This window comes from Lissotriton helveticus, chromosome 5_1 (assembly GCF_964261635.1).
Source record: "Lissotriton helveticus chromosome 5_1, aLisHel1.1, whole genome shotgun sequence".
Lineage (NCBI taxonomy): Eukaryota > Metazoa > Chordata > Amphibia > Caudata > Salamandridae > Lissotriton > Lissotriton helveticus.
Window position 1 is genome coordinate 841,590,232 of NC_136065.1, and position 18,972 is coordinate 841,609,203.

The 18,972-nt window shown below is 44.3% G+C and overlaps 1 protein-coding gene across 2 annotated transcripts in view; it reads right to left on the reverse strand.

The window, feature by feature from the left end:
- The window catches only part of LOC144754950 (synaptotagmin-15-like), a 724,047-nt gene that overhangs the window by 81,999 nt on the left and 623,076 nt on the right, over nucleotides 1–18,972 (reverse strand). For both annotated transcript variants that reach the window (XM_078643310.1, XM_078643309.1), the window contains exon 6: nucleotides 9,034–9,154. In XM_078643310.1, the coding sequence (XP_078499436.1) occupies nucleotides 9,034–9,154 (121 nt within the window). The remainder of the gene's footprint in view (nucleotides 1–9,033; nucleotides 9,155–18,972) is intronic.

An 18,972-nucleotide genomic window follows, 5' to 3' on the forward strand; every position in this document is an offset into this window, starting at 1 on the left:
TCCCCAAACCTTTTGCCTTCTTCCTCCTGTTTTTCTGACCCTCTTTTTTTTACTTTAGGACTTTGGGCACCCTACTACTGCTAACCAGTGCTTAAGTGCATGTGCTCTCTCCTTTTAATTTGGGATGATTGGCTTACACCTGTTTGGCATATTCAATTTACCTGTAAGTCCCTTGTACAGTGGTATCCTACATTCCCAAGGCATGTCAATTAAATGCTACTAGTGGGCCTGCAGCACAGATTGTGCCACCCACAGAAGTAGTCTTTCAAACCTGTCTCATGCCTCAGCCATTGCAGGGCCTGTATTTGCAGTTTATTCCTGAATTGAGTTTGCAATTAAGACTACTTGCCAAGCCTTAACTCCCCTTTTACTACATATAGGGCACCCCTAAGGTAGGCCCTAGGTAGCCCTACGGGCAGGGTGCTGTGTAGGTAAAAGATAGGAAATGTGCCTTTATTATGTGGCATGTCCTGTTAGTGACAAACAGCCTATTTGGTTTGTCACTGCTCTGAGACCTGTTCCTCTCATAGGTTTGCGTTATGAATTTCCTGATATGTTTTTCAGTGGTAACTCCTGATCTGAAAGAAGTAGCGTTGCCATGTTTGGTATGTTTGGAATAGTAGGGATAAATCCGGCTTATTGGCGTACGTGGATTTTTCATTACTATTTTAGAAATGCCACTTTCAGAAAGTGGACATTTCTATGTGCTTATGACTCTTTGTGCTTTGCAGCCTGACTCCAATCAACGTCTGGTTTACACTGACAAGGGCTGTCTGTGCATTCATTCTAGACATTCACAAAAAGGGAGATGAAGTGTGCTCCCCCATATCCTGAAGACCCATCACCAGGCTGATGGGTCTTCCTGAGCTAAAGTGGTGTGAGGAGTTGTCACTGATGCCTGAATAGGGCTGTGCCTGTCCTCTCACAGTGCTGTCTCCACCCCCCTGTAGTGTATTTGGAGCCAGGGCTGGGATTGAAAAGGGGTGGTGTGCACTTCAGAAGTTGTTTTGAAGTTTCCTCCACATCAAATACATTTTTAGTATAAGTACAGGGGCTCTGACCCCACATTTAGAGTACACTACTTGACCTGAAGGATTCTGAGCTGGAGTAAAGTTGCTGTGTTAAATGATTGCCATTTTACTGTGCTGACTATTTCCAGGAACTGCTGCTCTGCATGTGTGAGCCACCCTGCTACCCGCTGACCTCTGCCCAGCTGCAGGGACTACTACATCCCCAGAGTTTTTCCAAGGTCTTGATGCCCTGTCCTTTCCAGAGGTTACAGGAACATGAAAGACCTTATGAGTTACCTGGATCTAACTCTCCCACACTGGTCATCAAGCACCAGGGCTCTGCTTTGGGGGCCCTTCTAATTAACAGCTGGTGCCTGAGAGTGGTAAATATGGGCAATTCTCGCACTGTTGCGAGCCTGGCTTGCTGAATTCCCCCTATGAGTATGGTGCTTTGGGTACATCCGCACCTTTGTGACCCTGGCCTTCTGCCGTCACATGCAGCCTGCCAGCAGGTCTAAAGGGATCTCAACACGAGCACCATTTCTCAAGAGTGCAGCCAAGAGACATGGAGGAGAAACTGCTGCGTCCCTCACTCCAGTGTGTGTGTAGCGCTGTACTGCTTCTCTGCACCAGCATAGGAGCCTCTGGCTTTCTCAGTCCGTCCTGTTGTCCTGCTTTAAGATGCACTGAACATCTTTGAGGCCTGCCAGATGCTTCACAGCCACAAAAAGGAATTCTCTCAACACGGACCCTCAGGCAGGGAGGCCGCAAATTTCCACAGTATTTAAGGAGAGCATCCTTATCCGACATCCGCATTCTCAAGAGCGGAGTGTCGGGGGTGCTGCACTCAACCTCCCCGCAGCATCCTGAGACCTTCCAGATGCCTGTCCGGTCCGCAGGCGTCCCAAGGGCCCCAGAGAGAGCACCATGAAAGGTACTGTGCAGCTGCTGGTGAGCAGCTGCCATAGGTTGACACACACTGGGACCTAGCGAGGTTGCCCCACAGAAGGTGGTAGTAGTTACCACCCCCCACGTCTTCATATACCTGGGGGTATTTCTTGATCTTCGGCAGCACATGGGAAGACCTCCACAAAGCCCCCCTGTTAGGAACTTGCCGAATTCCAGAGGAGAGGACTGAAACTTACTGTAACTAGTGTGGTAGAAGTGCTTTGTTGAGATCACAAGGTTTTCTCCTGCACTTGGAAATTGCTGCATGTGGCTTCTATCACAGGGGCATTACAAAAATCACTGTACTTGCAATAGGAGAAACACAGGTACTTCTGTGCCAGCGTGGGGATATTTTCTGACTCTCTACCGTTTAATAGGAGTGCAGGTGCACTACACATTATGCTTAAGGTATTAGTTAGCAATCCCTGAATTACTGGTGATATTGGGTGATTTTGTGTGTTAGCCCTAACCTAGCTACTGCATTTGTATACCCTGATATTATAAGATGTATGTAACTTGGACGCCTGCTTTGTCAGGATAATGAGTACTGGTTCAGGATCGGCTTACTATGTAAGGTAATGGTGTTATCATGACGTGTGCAACATATAAGCTTTTATCATATTGCACTAATTGTGATGTTTTGACAATTGCCTAGTTGGCAAAGTGATTATTGGGTCATGTTGTTTGGGTATATGTTATGTGCACAATATATTGCAAAAAACACAGTTGATGGACAGAATGTAGAACAATGTCATACATTCACCCCAGTACAAAGATCTGGGCCTAAATCCATCGTTTTTTGCACTCCACACCACCCTGGGTTACACACTGGCTATATGCAAATCAGCTCTGACCCTGTGCCTCATGGGAACAGTCCAGTCCGAACTACCAAGCCATATCTTTCCCAGACCGGAATCAAGCATCCAAGGACCGGTTTCTGGCTATCAGCCTTCATTCAGCCTGGATAGCTTGACTCCAGTGGTGTGGAGAGCCTGGGACTCACGTCTGAGCATACCCAGCCCACTCGGGGTGAAAATTGCAAAAAACACAGTTGATGGACAGAATGTAGAACAATGTCATACATTCATCCCAGTACAAAGATCTGGGCCTAAATCCATCGTTTTTTTGCACTCCACACCACCCTGGGTTAGATACTGGCTATATGCAAATCAGCTCTGACCCTGTGCCTCATGGGAACAGTCCAGTCTGAACTACCAAGCCATATCTTTCCCAGACCGGAATCAAGCATCCAAGGACCGGTTTCTGGCTATCAACCTTCATTCAGCCTGGATAGCTTGCCTTCAGTGGTGTGGAGAGCCTGGGACTCACGTCTGAGCGTACCCAGCCCACTCGGGGTGAAAATTGCAAAAACACAGTTGATGGACGAATGTAGAACAATGTCATACATTCACCCCAGTACAAAGATCTGGGCCTAAATCCATTGTTTTTTTGCACTCCACACCACCCTGGGTTAGACACTGGCTATATGCAAATCAGCTCTGACCCTGTGCCTCATGGGAACAGTCCAGTCCGAACTACCAAGCCATATCTTTCCCAGACCGGAATCAAGCATCCAAGGACCGGTTTCTGGCTATCAGCCTTCATTCAGCCTGGATAGCTTGACTCCAGTGGTGTGGAGAGCCTGGGACTCACGTCTGAGCATACCCAGCTCACTCGGGGTGAAAATTGCAAAAAACACAGTTGATGGACAGAATGTAGAACAATGTCATACATTCACCCCAGTACAAAGATCTGGGCCTAAATCCATCGTTTTTTTGCACTCCACACCACCCTGGGTTAGACACTGGCTACATGCAAATCAGCTCTGACCCTGTGCCTCATGGGAACAGTCCAGTCCAAACTACCAAGCCATATCTTTCGCAGACCGGAATCAAGCATCCAAGGACCGGTTTCTGGCTATCAGCCTTCATTCAGCCTGGATAGCTTGACTCCAGTGGTGTGGAGAGCCTGGGACTCACATCTGAGCATACCCAGCCCACTCAGGGTGAAAATTGCAAAAAACACAGTTGATGGACAGAATGTAGAACAATGTCATACATTCACCCCAGTACAAAGATCTGGGCCTAAATCCATCGTTTTTCTGCACTCCACACCACCCTGGGTTAGACACTGGCTATATGCAAATCAGCTCTGACCCTGTGCCTCATGGGAACAGTCCAGTCCGAACTACCAAGCCATATCTTTCCCAGACCGGAATCAAGCATCCAAGGACCGGTTTCTGGCTATCAGCCTTCATTCAGCCTGGATAGCTTGACTCCAGTGGTGTGGAGAGCCTGGGACTCACGTCTGAGCATACCCAGCTCACTCGGGGTGAAAATTGCAAAAAACACAGTTGATGGACAGAATGTAGAACAATGTCATACATTCACCCTAGTACAAAGATCTGGGCCTAAATCCATCGGTTTTTTTGCACTCCACACCACCCTGGGTTAGACACTGACTACATGCAAATCAGCTCTGACCATGTGCCTCATGGGAACAGTCCAGTCCAAACTACCAAGCGATATCTTTCCCAGACCGGAATCAAGCATCCAAGGACCGGTTTCTGGCTATCAGCCTTCATTCAGCCTGGATAGCTTGACTCCAGTAGTGTGGAGAGCCTGGGACTCACGTCTGAGCATACCCAGCCCACTCGGGGTGAAAATTGCAAAAAACCCAGTTGATGGACAGAATGTAGAACAATGTCATACATTCGCCCCAGTACAAAGACCTGGGCCTAAATCCATCGTTTTTTTGCACTCCACACCACACTGGGTTAGACACTGGCTATATGAAAATCAGCTCTGACCCTGTGCCTCATGGGAACAGTCCAGTCCGAACTACCAAGCCATATCTTTCCCAGACCGGAATCAAGCATCCAAGGACCGGTTTCTGGCTATCAGCCTTCATTCAGCCTGGATAGCTTGACTCCAGTGGTGTGGAGAGCCTGGGACTCACATCTGAGCATACCCAGCCCACTCGGGGTGAAAATTGCAAAAAACACAGTTGATGGACAGAATGTAGAACAATGTCATACATTCACCCCAATATATACAGCATTTTTATATAATCCTGTCTGGTGTCTCTTTTGTGGTGAATTTATTGTGTCACTGGTGTTAGTATGTTACACAAACGCTTTACACATTGCCTCTGGGATAAGCCTGACTGCTCATGCCAAGCTACTAAGGGGATGAGCTGTGGCTATCTTGGGTGTGTAACTCCCTTGCTGGAACTAGAGTGGTGGGTTCTGCTTGACTTAGGTGCATACCCTTGATGAACCAGAAAACCCATTTCAGCAACCCCAGAAGACTTTTCTCTGCTCGCTACCACTTCTGCTCACCACTGATGAAGGGTTATACCCAGAAATACAAATCTAGAGATAACAACACTGCAGTAACTTTGAAGTAAGCGTACTACTTTTACCTGAATGCAATGCAGTGAACTGTGCTGGGATGAGATGCAGTGTGCACCCTCCCCCCTATATACCTATTATCAAACACTGCCAATAGCCCAGTAGCCCAACACACTTGCTGCCTACTCAATTTATGGCACAGTGGCCGAACATCCACATCCTATATTATTTTTCCAGGCTGTCAGTCCCTGTCTCCCAGAATTGAGGCTCCCGGCGCATATGAACCAGAGCGATTGTGACGCCACTGTGCCATAAATTGAGTTTTGGATTGCGAGAATTATTGGAGATCTGATTTAATTTGGATTCGTTTTTTTGACAACGGTGAATACTAGTGAGAAGGTTGTAAGAAATTAATTACTATAGCCCTGATAAAGTCTTTTGGACAATTTTCCATAGACGAAACACGCGTGTTGGCTGTATTGATTGCATTATTCGGAAGTGGAGAATATGTTTAACAAGTCTTTGTGGAAAGTCGCAGAAATACGAAAATAAAAAACCACGGACTCATATTGAATGCTATTCAACTTCTTTTTTTGAATTCATGATCGGAAACTTTATTGTATAATATAGCGATACACAATCTGCTCAGGGAATCTTAACTAAGGGGCCGATTAGGATTGCGGTTTTCCGCATCCTCCGGGCCGGCGGAAGTGTCCACCGGCCCGGAGGATGCGAAAAAACTGCTGCGGAGCCTTCAAAGACCCCCCGCCAGATTAGGATGGCTGGGGGGTCAGGAAGACCGTCTGCCGCTTTTCCGCCACGGTAGCCTTCCGACCGCGGCGGAAAAGCTCTAACATGTCTGGCGGTGTCTATCAGACACCGCCAGGCATATTAGGATGTCTGCAGTTCTATGCGTGGAAAGGCAAACTGACTTTTGTTTGGGGGCCCGTTGCGGGCCCCCAGCGGTAAAGGGGGGGGTGGTGGTTGCACATGAGGGGTACCTATGGTACCCCCCTGCCTTTGCGTGCACGAAGCGGCAGGCACCACTCGGTGCCTGCCGCTTCGTGCATGCAAAGGTAAACATGCATTTTTTAAACCTTGCGGCGGGTGCGGCTTCAAGCAGCACCCGCCGCAATGTTAAAAATACAGGATGTGACCACCAGGGTGGCGGTCACATCCTAATTTGCACGGAGGGACCGCCGCTGCCCCTGCGGGCGGTCCCTCCACCTCTGGGGTGGCGGACGGACGCAGGTCCGTCCGCCATCCTAATAGGGCCCTTAATTTGTACTTTAGGCAACTGCTAGCAGTTGCGAATTGACAGCTGGGGGTAGTGGCTATTTAGATTCCCTTGATGCAAACCATAAAGAATAGAAAATAGAGATACCTAATCCATAAGAACTTGCACAGTAGAGACCTCACTGCCCATTTGTAGAAATCATAGCTATAGTTTAGTTTTGCCAAGAGTCCCTCAAGGTTCTAGTCTGCTCCATACCTTAGAATGAGAGAGGTTGGACTCTCTTTCCGGGTCTTTATCTCTAACACCCAACAAGAGGAGTCAGAAACACTAGAGCTGGATTCTCTGTGAAGAGGATGACAGCGCCTGGTCAGTGCGTCAGGTGGGGACTCGAATTCCTTCTGAACTTGCCGTGGTGAGCCGCGTAGCAGAGTATGCAGCCGAACCGTGCTTTACCATGGCAAGTGAAGGTATATTTATACCTTGAAGTTGTTTAGGAACGCCAGTATTGATATAAAAGTTGAGCAGAGGAACGTCATGAATTAACCCCTAAGGAATACATGTTCATGCATAATAAATGAGTTCTTGGGGAAATCAATAATCTAAGCAGTGGAAGTCCTAAAGGCTTAAGAGTCTGGTTTTCCAAGAACTCGTTGTGACGTGTATGGTCTGATGTAGGGGACCATGCCTGTATTTGGTTAGCATGGGTAATGCCTAAATAAGGGTTGGATTTCTATGCCTAAATAAGGGCAATGTGAATTGGGCCTATATAAGGGCATAAATCGGGAAACCTACATACGGTATCTAAATAGACACACAACAATGAAAAGTTACTGGACTCCTGAAAGTGCTAGGAAGCAATTCCACCATACACATGCCAAAACCATGACAACTTTTTTTCCAGCCTGTGCCCCCTCATACACATTAGGAAAAAAGCCACTGGAACAAATACTTCTCTGAGTTGAAATTCAGCCACTCCTGTAAAATTGCAGCTGAACATAGGGAGTACAGGACTGTATACACTTTGGGATAAAGAAGATGTGGCCATGGACATCAAAGATAATGTAGGCAGGCATGGCCCATGCTCATCTGAAAGGATGCATGCCTATAAACATTGGCTTCTCCCAGAAAAGCCTATGAAACCATGCTACACAAATTTTATGAAAAGTCTTGGATAACCCACTCAATTGTAGTCCCGCCTGTATGGTGTCTAATGTTGCTGTTTCACTCGCAGCCGGAGTGGGATCACTAAAGCAAGAATAAGGCACTTCCTTGATGTAGTTGTCAATTCCTTCTTTACTGCAGCACCACCATCCGCAACACCACGCTGGTTCCTCATCTGAGTTGCAGCCTTCATTGGTTCAGTACCTCAGATAAGCAGCTAGGGAAGGGGGCCAAAACATAAAGAGAACCAAACAGACACAAAGAGGAGTATCACAAAGAGGTCTACGCTTATAAAATGACAGTGCCCAAGAGCTGAATTTTTAAACATAAGTGGCCAACAATGCCGTTGTTTACAAGTCCTGGATATAGCCATACAGTCAGGGCTGTCCACCTCCTGCTCCTAGCCTTTAAAGTCATCTGTAGAGCTTTCTAATGGTGCATTTATGCAAATCTGCAGCAATCAGGCCCAGTTTAAGGACTGGTGGATACAGTCCCATAGAAAGGCAACTGGTATAATGGCCAATGCCACCCCTACACTTTTGCTTTGACACACTTCTCAGACTTACATGGTGCAAAGGGTCTTTAGATCTCGTCATACTAAAACTTGGGCCTGTGATGAAGTAACCAGCATTGTTAAAGTTGGTCACAATACCTAAAAAAATAAGTGGGAAGAACTAATTAGAATATTCAATGAAATCAGAGGAAGGTACGTCATTCGGAGTTATTGCATGACCCTAATGTAACCCTTCATAGTACAGGGTTTGTTTTTCAGTGTGTTCATGTAGGGTGCATTGTCTAGTCTTTTAGATTGGAGTATAAAACTCATAACTATTTTCTTCATGCCTCTTGAAATCCTGCATAAATGTTTTAATAGAGCACACTGGATTCATTGGTAACTGCTGAAATCTGTTTGTGAATTGTGGGCCACAGACTAAGCCTCAATTGGACCCATAGCACAAGGACCTTGATGAGTAAAAAGGACTTAGAAGTCATAGGGGTCCAGGCCCAACCACAATTAGTTTTGCATGGTTATGCCTGCCCACATTTCATTACTGGTCTCATTTGTCACCTTTCTACAGTAGTTTGTTGATGATGTTTAGCCACATCAACAGATGGGACCTTCACTCCTCTCAAGTCCAATATTTGGTAGTCAACTTCCGAGGGTCAAGGGTACAAAGCACTCAGAGGATATGGGCGGTAAGGTAGGAAGCTCAGCACCCCTTCTCCCTCATACCCGATACACAAAGATAATATGGCACAAATTAGCATCTTTTCGTTCAGACAAGGATCACAGTTTTATCTCAGAAGAGTACGTTTACACTCACTGACAGCATTTCTTTCCTCCTGGAGCTGCAGCCCCTTTGCTCGCAGTACAACCACAGTGAGGCGTCCAAGGTAATCATTGTAGCTCAAAGAAAACTGGACATCTCCAAACTCAGATGGTGGCTGAAATAAGAGTGTTAGTTACAGTCATGATGCCACACAGTTAACTGAACATAACATAAGATATCATGGCATACTTCATCAAGTCTGTGTCTTAATGCAGCTATCAATACATTTTCTAATTAAAATGTGTATATTTTCAATAATGATGTCATATGGCATGTTATGTATACAGCGCTTACGCTATCAAAGGGTGACCTATAGGTGAGGCTGCCGTCCTGCAAGCGGAGGATCTTAAAATATGGTAGCATTGCAGGTAGGAATATGAAAGACAGATTTTTGTTTCAATTCTGGTTGAAAGCTTGAGTTTCTCAAAGTGTGTTACAGTTTGAAAAACATAAGGCTTTTCTAAGATGCAGTTAGTGTGTTCCAGACAAAGGTAGGATCCAGCACAAACAAAATTGAGATTATAAAACATCCAGTTGATCGGCTGAGCATGGATATTAGGGGATACCATTGTTGTGTGGTGGCAGGTAGATTGCTTATGGACTGAGGAAGTGGAATGCTCAAGTAATTTACTGGTAATTCCATTACTCTAAGTCCTTTGTTCCTCATTAGAGTCATCACGCTTTGAGGAGTGTCCATCGCTTCAGACAGAACATTTTGTGCTACTTCTCTTTTTTAGATGCAGAAATTGAAAGTTCCCTATCCATTAATAGGAAATCCTGTATTTAACAAGCATACCTTCCTGGCCTTCAATTGCCCTTTCATTGGGAGGCTCGGCGAACGTATTTTGTTATGGAAGAGCTGTAGAAAATGGTCTTTCACTCTGAGAAAATGGACCAAAACATCTTGTTCTCTTTTGTCAGCTTGTGGAAATCTCAAATTCTCCCACAGGTGATCAAGAATGTGCTTCACTTCTTCTACTGATATATTTCCTTTTCGAAGATGGACCAGCTTTATCGGGAGAAGAGAAGTGTGATTAGAAAAAAGAATCACTCTTTTGTGGTGATGAAGTTTATTTTTCTTCTTTTCCCTCTCTGCCTCCATGGCATCAGTCACAAAATGATTCATTCTATTCTCAAGAGAAGAATTATTCATACCTTTGTCAGAACATCTGCTGCACAAAGAAAAAGAACTCCTGGTTCTACTCTTGGCTCTGAATTTTCATGCCAAAAAAACAAAAGGGGGAGTGAAGAAGTTCTACTCATAGGAGCAGTGGAGGTGGATACGTCCTCCTCAAGTCAATAGGTACCAAACATAGAGCTCCACCCTCAGATAGTTCTAGATTTGTGTCTTTCCTGACTAAGTGTGTTTCCTACAGTGGTGGGAAAAATACACAGTTTTGTTAAAATACCCCTCACACACCAAAAGGGCCCTTGGTGTCATGCTTCATCACAGGGGTCTTCCAGCCCGCTACGGTACGGGTCGTGCTGCGACCTACGACTATGCGGGAGCACTATTTTTAAAAAGACAAAACTATGTGTCATGTAGGAGCGTGAGTGGAAGGGTCAGGAGTGAATGAGAGAGTGAATTAAAAAATACCTGGCTCTTTGGACTAAAAAAGTTTAATATTCCTTTGAACTGGAATTTTTAAAAGAGGGGAAATAAGGTGGGAGGTATATTGCCTGTAAGGATCTGTCCCTCCTATGTCTGTCTACATGTTTCGAAGCTCTCCCCTGGCTTCTTCTTCAGGACCAAGATGATCCCTTCTACACTCACCATATGTTAAGGAGCGATGTCTATAAGGTATATGAAAAGTAGTGTATGTAGATGTAGTATGTAGAGGCCATCTAGGCTACATAAAAAATATAGTTTTCTTTACCCATTAGTTGTTCTCTAACAAGCACCAAAAATAGATTGTCCAACCAGATAAATAGAAAAAGCTGCAAAATGTAGAGACCAGCTCAACAAAGGGTATCAATAAATAACGCAAAAAGGGTGCATAAACGGGCTCCTTAGGCTCCAAAGAATATCTAACGGAATTAGCTAAAGGAATCAGGGAGCCGACTGCCCCACCCGCCACCTGGAGAACCGTTGCCATGCGCTGTTTGTCTCCATCATTGATTTAAATGGATTTACCTGACTAAGTGCTGATGTGCACATTGACCCATGGACCCTGGACCCTAGTGCCCACTTGCTCTTGTTGCTTTTCGAAATTCTTTGGAGCCTAAGGAGCCCATTTATGCCCACTTTTTGCATTATTTATTGATACCCTTTGTTGAGCTGGTCTCAACATTTTGTGGCCTTTTCTATTTATCTGGTTGGACCATCCACAAGTAAGGTCTCTTCGTTTGTGTCCCACATAATGTATCTGTGTCGCCCTGATGAAGGTGTAACCCGCATTGGGTCAGACACCAAAACACGTGTTGGCGCTGAATAACCTTGTGTGTCCGGATCTAGCTACAACCACCAACCAAGACAATGCACGAGAGCCTTTCATATTAACATCAGTTGGCTGTATTGGAACCCCACTTGTCTTGTAATCTCATTGATCTGGTTGTTGTTATAAAGTTTTTGATTGGAAGTTATGTCTGTGTATATATATTTCTGGAATTTTTAATGAGTGCTGGTTATGAGTGCGTAAGTGTGGGACCTGATTTATATCTATATGTCTGGTGTGTATTCTATATATAGTATATATATGTCTTTATCTTTGTTTTTGCTAATTTTGATAAATCATATGAATGCTAATATCAAAAATAAAATATTTAGAAATTTTGTAAAAACGTATTTTTTGGATTTTTATTGTGAGAAATATTTATATGTTAGCCCAGCATTGTTGATTATTTAGTGACCCTAGTGGGCACAGTGTATTCTATATATAGGCAGGTTGATCTCTTTAGTACTAATTTGGTTGTTCTCCCCTGTTCAACCAGCCTATCATTCGTCTTCAGGGGCCCCCTTCTTAGTGGTTACCTCGGCCACTGAGGCCAGCACTTTGTCAGGGCAAGGGTCCGTGGGGGAGCCTGATTTAAGGCCTTTCATAATCTCCAGGGAAGTCTCTATTAGAAGAGGGGGAAACTGCATTAGACATGGGCCCTCCACGGGAGCTCCAGGTGTTAGCGATTCGGTGCTCCATCCCTCAACCGGGAGGGTCTCCGCAAAGAGTCTTGAATAGTTTTGATTTTGTCATGGAAGTATGAGGCAAGTTGGCTTGTACATTCCATAGTAGGAGTAAAAGGCCTGGCAGCGGCATTCAGTGAAGAAAAGTCTTTCACAATTTTGAAAATGTCCTTGCTTTTATTACCAGATGACTCAATTTTGGAAGAGAATTTTTTTTTTTGCCTCATACATTTTATTGTGATGGACTTTTAAGGCTTGTTTACAGATTTCTTTGTCCTCTAAGTTACAATTTTTACGCCATCCTCTTTCCAGACGTTTGCAATTGCTTTTGCTCGGTCTAAGAGCTTTATTGAAACATGGGGCCAAAACTCTATCTGACTTCGAAGAGCGGGTGGAACTGGGAGCAAGCGCCTGGGAAAGTTGCTGCAACCAGTTCTCCAAACAGAGAGCATCCCTCTCCGGATTGCCACCGAATGAAAGTGGGTGAAGGACTAGTGCTTCGCTCAGGGATGCTGGAATGATTAGATGGAATGGTCTTGAGGTAATTGCTCACTGCTTCACGTAAGATTGAGGGCATCTTACCAACCTATACACCTTATAACCTATCAGGTAATGATCTGACCTTACTAAAGGTAAAGGCACATCTATTTGGAACTCTACATTAGAAAAAATCTGATTGAGGGTGTGACCCTTATCATGGGTGGTGTGACAAACATAAGGGGACAGATTGAAAATGGCAAGGGACTCAATCAGTGAGATGGTCTCCTGCTCTGCCGGTTTGACCATATGAATATTGAAGTCACCCAGTACTAGGAAGTGCTTGTACTTGGGGACTAGGGGTGAGATTGACTCATTGACGGATTTGAGGATATTCCCAGCTGGCCCAGGGGGCCTATATAATAAGACTCAGGCCAGGGGTTGATGTGCTGATAATACACAATGAAAGCCTAAGCATTCCACCCCTTCCAGTTCTCCTATAGCGACTATGTTGCAGGAGATGTCTGTTTTAAATATAATTGCAACTCCACCACCCTTGCCCCCTGCACAATCCTTCCTCAGGATCTGATATCCTGAGGGAATGGCAGTAGCAATGATGGGGTTAGAGACCTCGGTAAGCCATATTTCTGTCAGAAACATTATGTTCAGGTGGACTCTCGCAACAACTCAAAAACATACCGTTCATGCTTTCTTAAAGAATTTGTGTTGAGTAAAAGTGCTTTGAAATGTCCATCTTGGCTAATCAGGGAGCCCGTTCTGTAACTCCTGTCTACATTATCTTCCCTCCCCAGGTTAGTCCCACCGTTGTTATAAGAAACCACCCATTTACTGTGTGTACACTTGAAATGGTTCTTTCAGGGTTAATTGCAACATGGTTGTAGTAGCTCGATGCCTTACCAATATTTAGTTGCACAACTTTTATTTGCCAGAGCTAAACAGCTGGAGCACTCACACATCAAGATGGCGGCGCTCGTGTCAGTGTTTGAACTCACTAAGTAGGGTTCGAATCCCGCCCTCCCACAGCAAAGTCAATTTCAAATTCAAGGTAGCAGTTATCAGCACAGTTTTAAAAGCAGCACAGTTGAGCACGATTAAAACAGGATTAAATTGCAAAATGTCTATTTAAAATAGTAGTGATTTCAGCAATGATGAGCTAGTGGAAAAGTCACCCATCAGCAGGGGACCGAGCAACAGATTAGCGTGTGGCCAACGTAAGCCAACTCTAGGGAGTGTATCTGCAGGACAGCTCACCAAACGAACCAGGGGAAATAACAATGATTTTGTTTTGTTTTGACGTAACCCTGAGCAACCACCAAACTCATCCAAGACCAGTAGTAGCCTCGGAATAGCCTCCAGTGGTGAGAAGACATTGAATACAGCGTGGTCGGTGCACAATAATATGATGTGGAAGGTCTCGCCGACCCTGATGTCCCAAGGACCCAAATCTCTATGCACCCACATTGCCAGGGGTTCTATAGCTAGTGCAAACAGCAGTGGAGAAAGTGGACAGGCCTGGCAGAGAAGCCATTAGCTCGACCTACTGTGCCCCACCGGGACCCTGGCACTGGGCGGTGCATATAAGATCTGTACCCACCTTCTGAACCATGGGCCACATTGTATTGTATTGTAAACTTATATAGCGCAAAACTGTCACCCTACGGGTATCCTGGCGCTGCGACTTACCAAGATGGTACTGGCAAAACAAAAAGCCTATTTGCAAGCTTTAGAGGGCCCATTTTACTAATCCCTAGGGAAGAGCCAGGTCTTTAAACTTTTTCTGAAAGGAAGAGGAGAGTTGGTTTTGTAGTGTAGTTCCTATATTCCCAAAAGGCTCTGCGCATTGGAATAATATCTTCAATAGTATAGACGTAGGACAGAGGTTAACTAGGTCTTCTACTGACGATATTAGACTTAAGTTTTGAGTGCCAGCTAGCTCAGAGTTCACTAGAAACTTTCTCGAATAGGAGAGGAGGATTTTAACCTCCCTGGATAGACAAGAAGGGATTTAGTTTCTGACAACCATAGAACATGACAACTTTGCTCTCCCTGATCAAGAGTGTATCTCTAGAGTCATGTGAAAACAAAAGACAGCTATTTTACTCAGTCAATACGTGCATACTTAGTTTCACCAGATTGCAGAGAAAAGGAGAGACGGGCGTTTTCAATAAAAGGTGTTATTTATTGATCAGTCTCTTTTCTCATACAAGAGAAATGAATCGCTACAATTGCAATACTTATAGTTAAGTAAAGTGCATACAGTAAAAGCAGGATCATGAATTAATACTGTAAAAGCATTGATATGATTTCTTAGCCATATGATACTTTAAAATGGATAAAAGATATACATACATATATATATTGACTAATCGTACTCAACTGGTGCTTCTAACTACGCCTACCCCGGTGTACCTGACCTAAGCCTAATACATGGGAGGGAGTAAGTAAGTAGCAGTTTAAGTTACGTTTGTTTTGCCAAGAATCTGACTCAAGAATTCTCTATAAGGGTTTAGTCAGTTCAGTACCTGGGATTTAGAAGGCTGGAGGTCTGGTATCTCTTTCTCAGGACTCGGTATCCCAGTCACCCGCGAAGGTGGGCTGGAAACGCTGGAGGCTGGATTTCTCGGCAAGAGAAGAGACAGCGTCTTCCTCAGCGCGTCAAAAGGGGAGGGGCAGCGTCCGTGGGCTCTCGCATCAGCTGGGCTCTCCGGCAAGTAGTCACTGCTCCAGGTTCATCACCACCGTGTCTCTGCTTAGGACAGCGTTGGTATATTTATACCTGAGAGGTGCTGGGTTTGACATAAGGATGGACATAAGACGTCAATAAGGATGTCACTAAGAACTGAGCGTTCTTGCAGTGCTTTGCAGGAGTTCTTGGACTAAATCAAAACATGGCAGGCGGGGATTTCCCAGGTTGCTCAAGGCTTGGATTTGTTTAAGAACTCGGTGTGCTTTCTAGGGGGCTGGAGGAATAGTGCTTGCTTAATGTGACAGCATGCGCTATGACCAATTTATGAAACGGGTTTCTGTGCCGTTGTATGGATATTAGTGATTTATAACTGGGCAAGGGTCAGAAATAGGAGTATCGATACAGGTCCCTAGATAAATACACTACACCCACTCCACGAATTCATGTCCATATTTACTAACCTAAGCAATAGTAAACATGTCCATATTTACTAAACTAAGCAATAGTAAACATAACTAATAGTGCATGTGTATACCGAACCACCCCAAAATACATTTTTTGCATTTGAAAAATGGCATATTCGAAATACACGAAAATGAGTACAGGTACTGTATGCATTCAAGCAGTGTAATTATTCAAAAAGGATGCACATTTTATATCAGCATGAATGATTTGCGAAAATAACACATGAAATGGTTCTTAATACAGAAGAAAAAGTGCGAGACCACTTCATCACATATAAATACAATTACTTGTAAATATGCTAGAGGCTGAGGTAAGGTATTGTCTCTAGAGTTCCTAAAAATAGAAGCTCTGTTCTCTAAGAATAGTTCTACTTTAAGCAGAGGACGAGTGCCAAAAAAAAAGGTAAATATTTTGGAATTCGAAAAAAGTTTTTGTTTTCAGGGGAAGAAGAAAAATAGTTCCAAATTGTCTAAGTAGCTCTGTTTATTAAAGCTGAAGGCCAAATTCAGAGTTCAGGGAACGCTGTGTGCTCGATTGCTTAAAGTTATTCTTTCTGTTCGGGGGAAAACATCATGTCAGACAGATTTTCAAAAAAGCAGTTTACCACTTCAGGTGAAAGTTCGACCAAGTTGGAAAATGTCGCTACCATGCAGTCGTGCGCGTGTTCGCTTTCAGTGATGTTTCGATCAGTATTGCTTACTGAAGGTCGTACCTGGTTGATGCTGCTCTCATGTTGTACTTCACTACCCTTCAATCGTAGTGGTGAAGTCTCCACGAATGCCGTCATCAGGATAGGTAGCCGCTGGGGACAGCACGATGCATGAGCCTTTACTGGACCCAACAAAGTATCTGTATCCAATGGTACTTCTGATTGTAGTGTAAGACAGTTACTCAGTTTCTTCCCCGAGGCAACGACGGAGAGTGCGTGGCCTCCTTTTACCCTGAGCAGTTGCCAGGTGAGGTGAGGTTTTCTCTCCCTTCAACTAGGGAGAAGGTACACCAATTTTCTCTTAGAAATTGAAGAGTGGGTGTAGATCACTTCTCACATCACATTAAGTAAGTGTTGCAGTAGTACATCATAGGTCCTGACGAAAGCCGTTTAAGGCTGAAACATGTTGACCAAATAACACACATGGTGGATAGCAATTCCTTGCATGCTATCATTATACTGCTTTTAATGATACCGCATTGATGGTCAGACCCAATAAAGTTTGTTCTTATGACATCAAAGTAGGTATTTTTAATCACGAAGATTATTTTTTCTTCCTTTCTCTTCTTTTGAGCACTGCAACCTTTGCCCCTTCCGCTCACAAACTGTCATCTTCTGGTTGAATGCTTGACCACTGGGTCCGCAATTAGGTAGCCTCAGATTTTCTCTGAGGAGGAGCCTACAGGACACCATTCTCTAACAAAAACATCCCAGATGACGAGTTTCCACTTTTGAGTGGGCTGATGGGTACTTTTTCCACTACTTTTTCCAGTTCTTCAGACTCTGTATCTTCTCCTTCTCACTGTCTTCTGGCTTAACAATGTTACTTTTCTGGATCAACTCTGTGGTCTCAGTATGAATGTGGGACACTATTAGGTTCCAACAGGTTCATTTAATTCAGACTGGTAGTACCTCCCGTGTGTTTTATTGTTAAGTTGGGGGACTAGGTACTAGTTGGTCTATAAAAACAATTTCCCCTCGGACCCTCTACCCCTCCTTTTGTCTTTTTGTGTAAGACCGGTGTCCAACACGCATTCTTCGCCGCATAGCATGCACCTCAATACAGGTAAGACACAATTCTGCCATATGGGTCTGAACGAAAGAAACCAGGTCATATTCAGATCTCTTAGCCGGGCTAATCCAAGGACTTTAGTTATGCGGTCCCGATAGCGTATAGCTAGGATCGTTTCTTCCATTGTTGTTGGAGTCTTGTCTGTGACATGGCTTGCCATAACGAAGCAGGAGTAGCAAAAATAAGATGCCTGCTACGAGTCCCAACAGGAGTGGAAGTCCGCCAAAGACAGAATGGACAAAATTGGGAAATATACCCAGGACTGCTTTGAATGGGGTTAACAGTCCCGAAAAAACGGTCTTAAATACACTCGCGATACCATTCGTATCCGAAATGTTTAATATTTCGCTTAGCATTTCTGCGAAGTGTAGGGGGCAATTTGTCGATAACAATGCATGTATCTCTTCCGTTGTCCTTGCAACTTGGAGATCATACGTTTCTTTTGATGACGTCAAATGAACTGGTGTCTGTAGGAGCACAGTCTTCATTCTGCTTAAAGTATCAATTCGAATAGAAGAGATTTTCAAACTGGGCCAAATTTTTCCCTCCCTGTCTGGAGTGTCGTTTGGATACAATACTTGCTCACAGCAAGTGAACATGGAACTCACGCTTACTAGATAAGGTTTTCCTGGCAGCAAGCCACAACATCTGTGATTCACAATTAGAATGTAGCTCCCGTTAGAAAGCCGTCTAAAGAATGGCTCTATTCGCGTTGCAGGTGTGCCGAGCTGGTGACATGAAAGGTTATTTGAAGTCCCTTCACAGGCCCCATGTAAACTTATACCCTGACACAGAAGTATACCACTTAGTGATTTTTCACAAATGTTACCACTAAGAAATACACTCTGTCCTTTTTCACTATAACATGTGTGTGTATAAGGTAGGTTCCATGTTAACTTAATGTATCCTTTACCCAACCTTTCATACTGGCCTGCCTGTATATATTTTTGGCAGTATCGAAATTGGAAAGTCGTTATCGGAATAGTTATTATCCCATGTATTATCCATTCAATGACAGGTCGTTCTGACATTGTCAATGGTAATCTCTCATGTTTTTCAATGCTCAGAATTGTATATTCTGCACCCTTCTGTGCCAAGCTGATTTGTGTATCAGTAAGGGTAAAGATATTGAATAATGACGTTGTGTTGATTAAACGCCAAGGCACGTAGCCTGAACGCAGATTTTGTAACGTCCAGCCAAGCTGTACAATAGAACGTAATTGGGACTGACCGTGTTGCAACATCAGTAAGTCTTGCTCTATTATATCGATTGCAGATGATACAATGCTGTCCAGTGAATATATTCTGGAAGACAGAGTCAATAACCCATTGTCCACAACAGAAATTAACTGGGTCAATTTCCCGTATTTTCTCTGCTGTCTTAA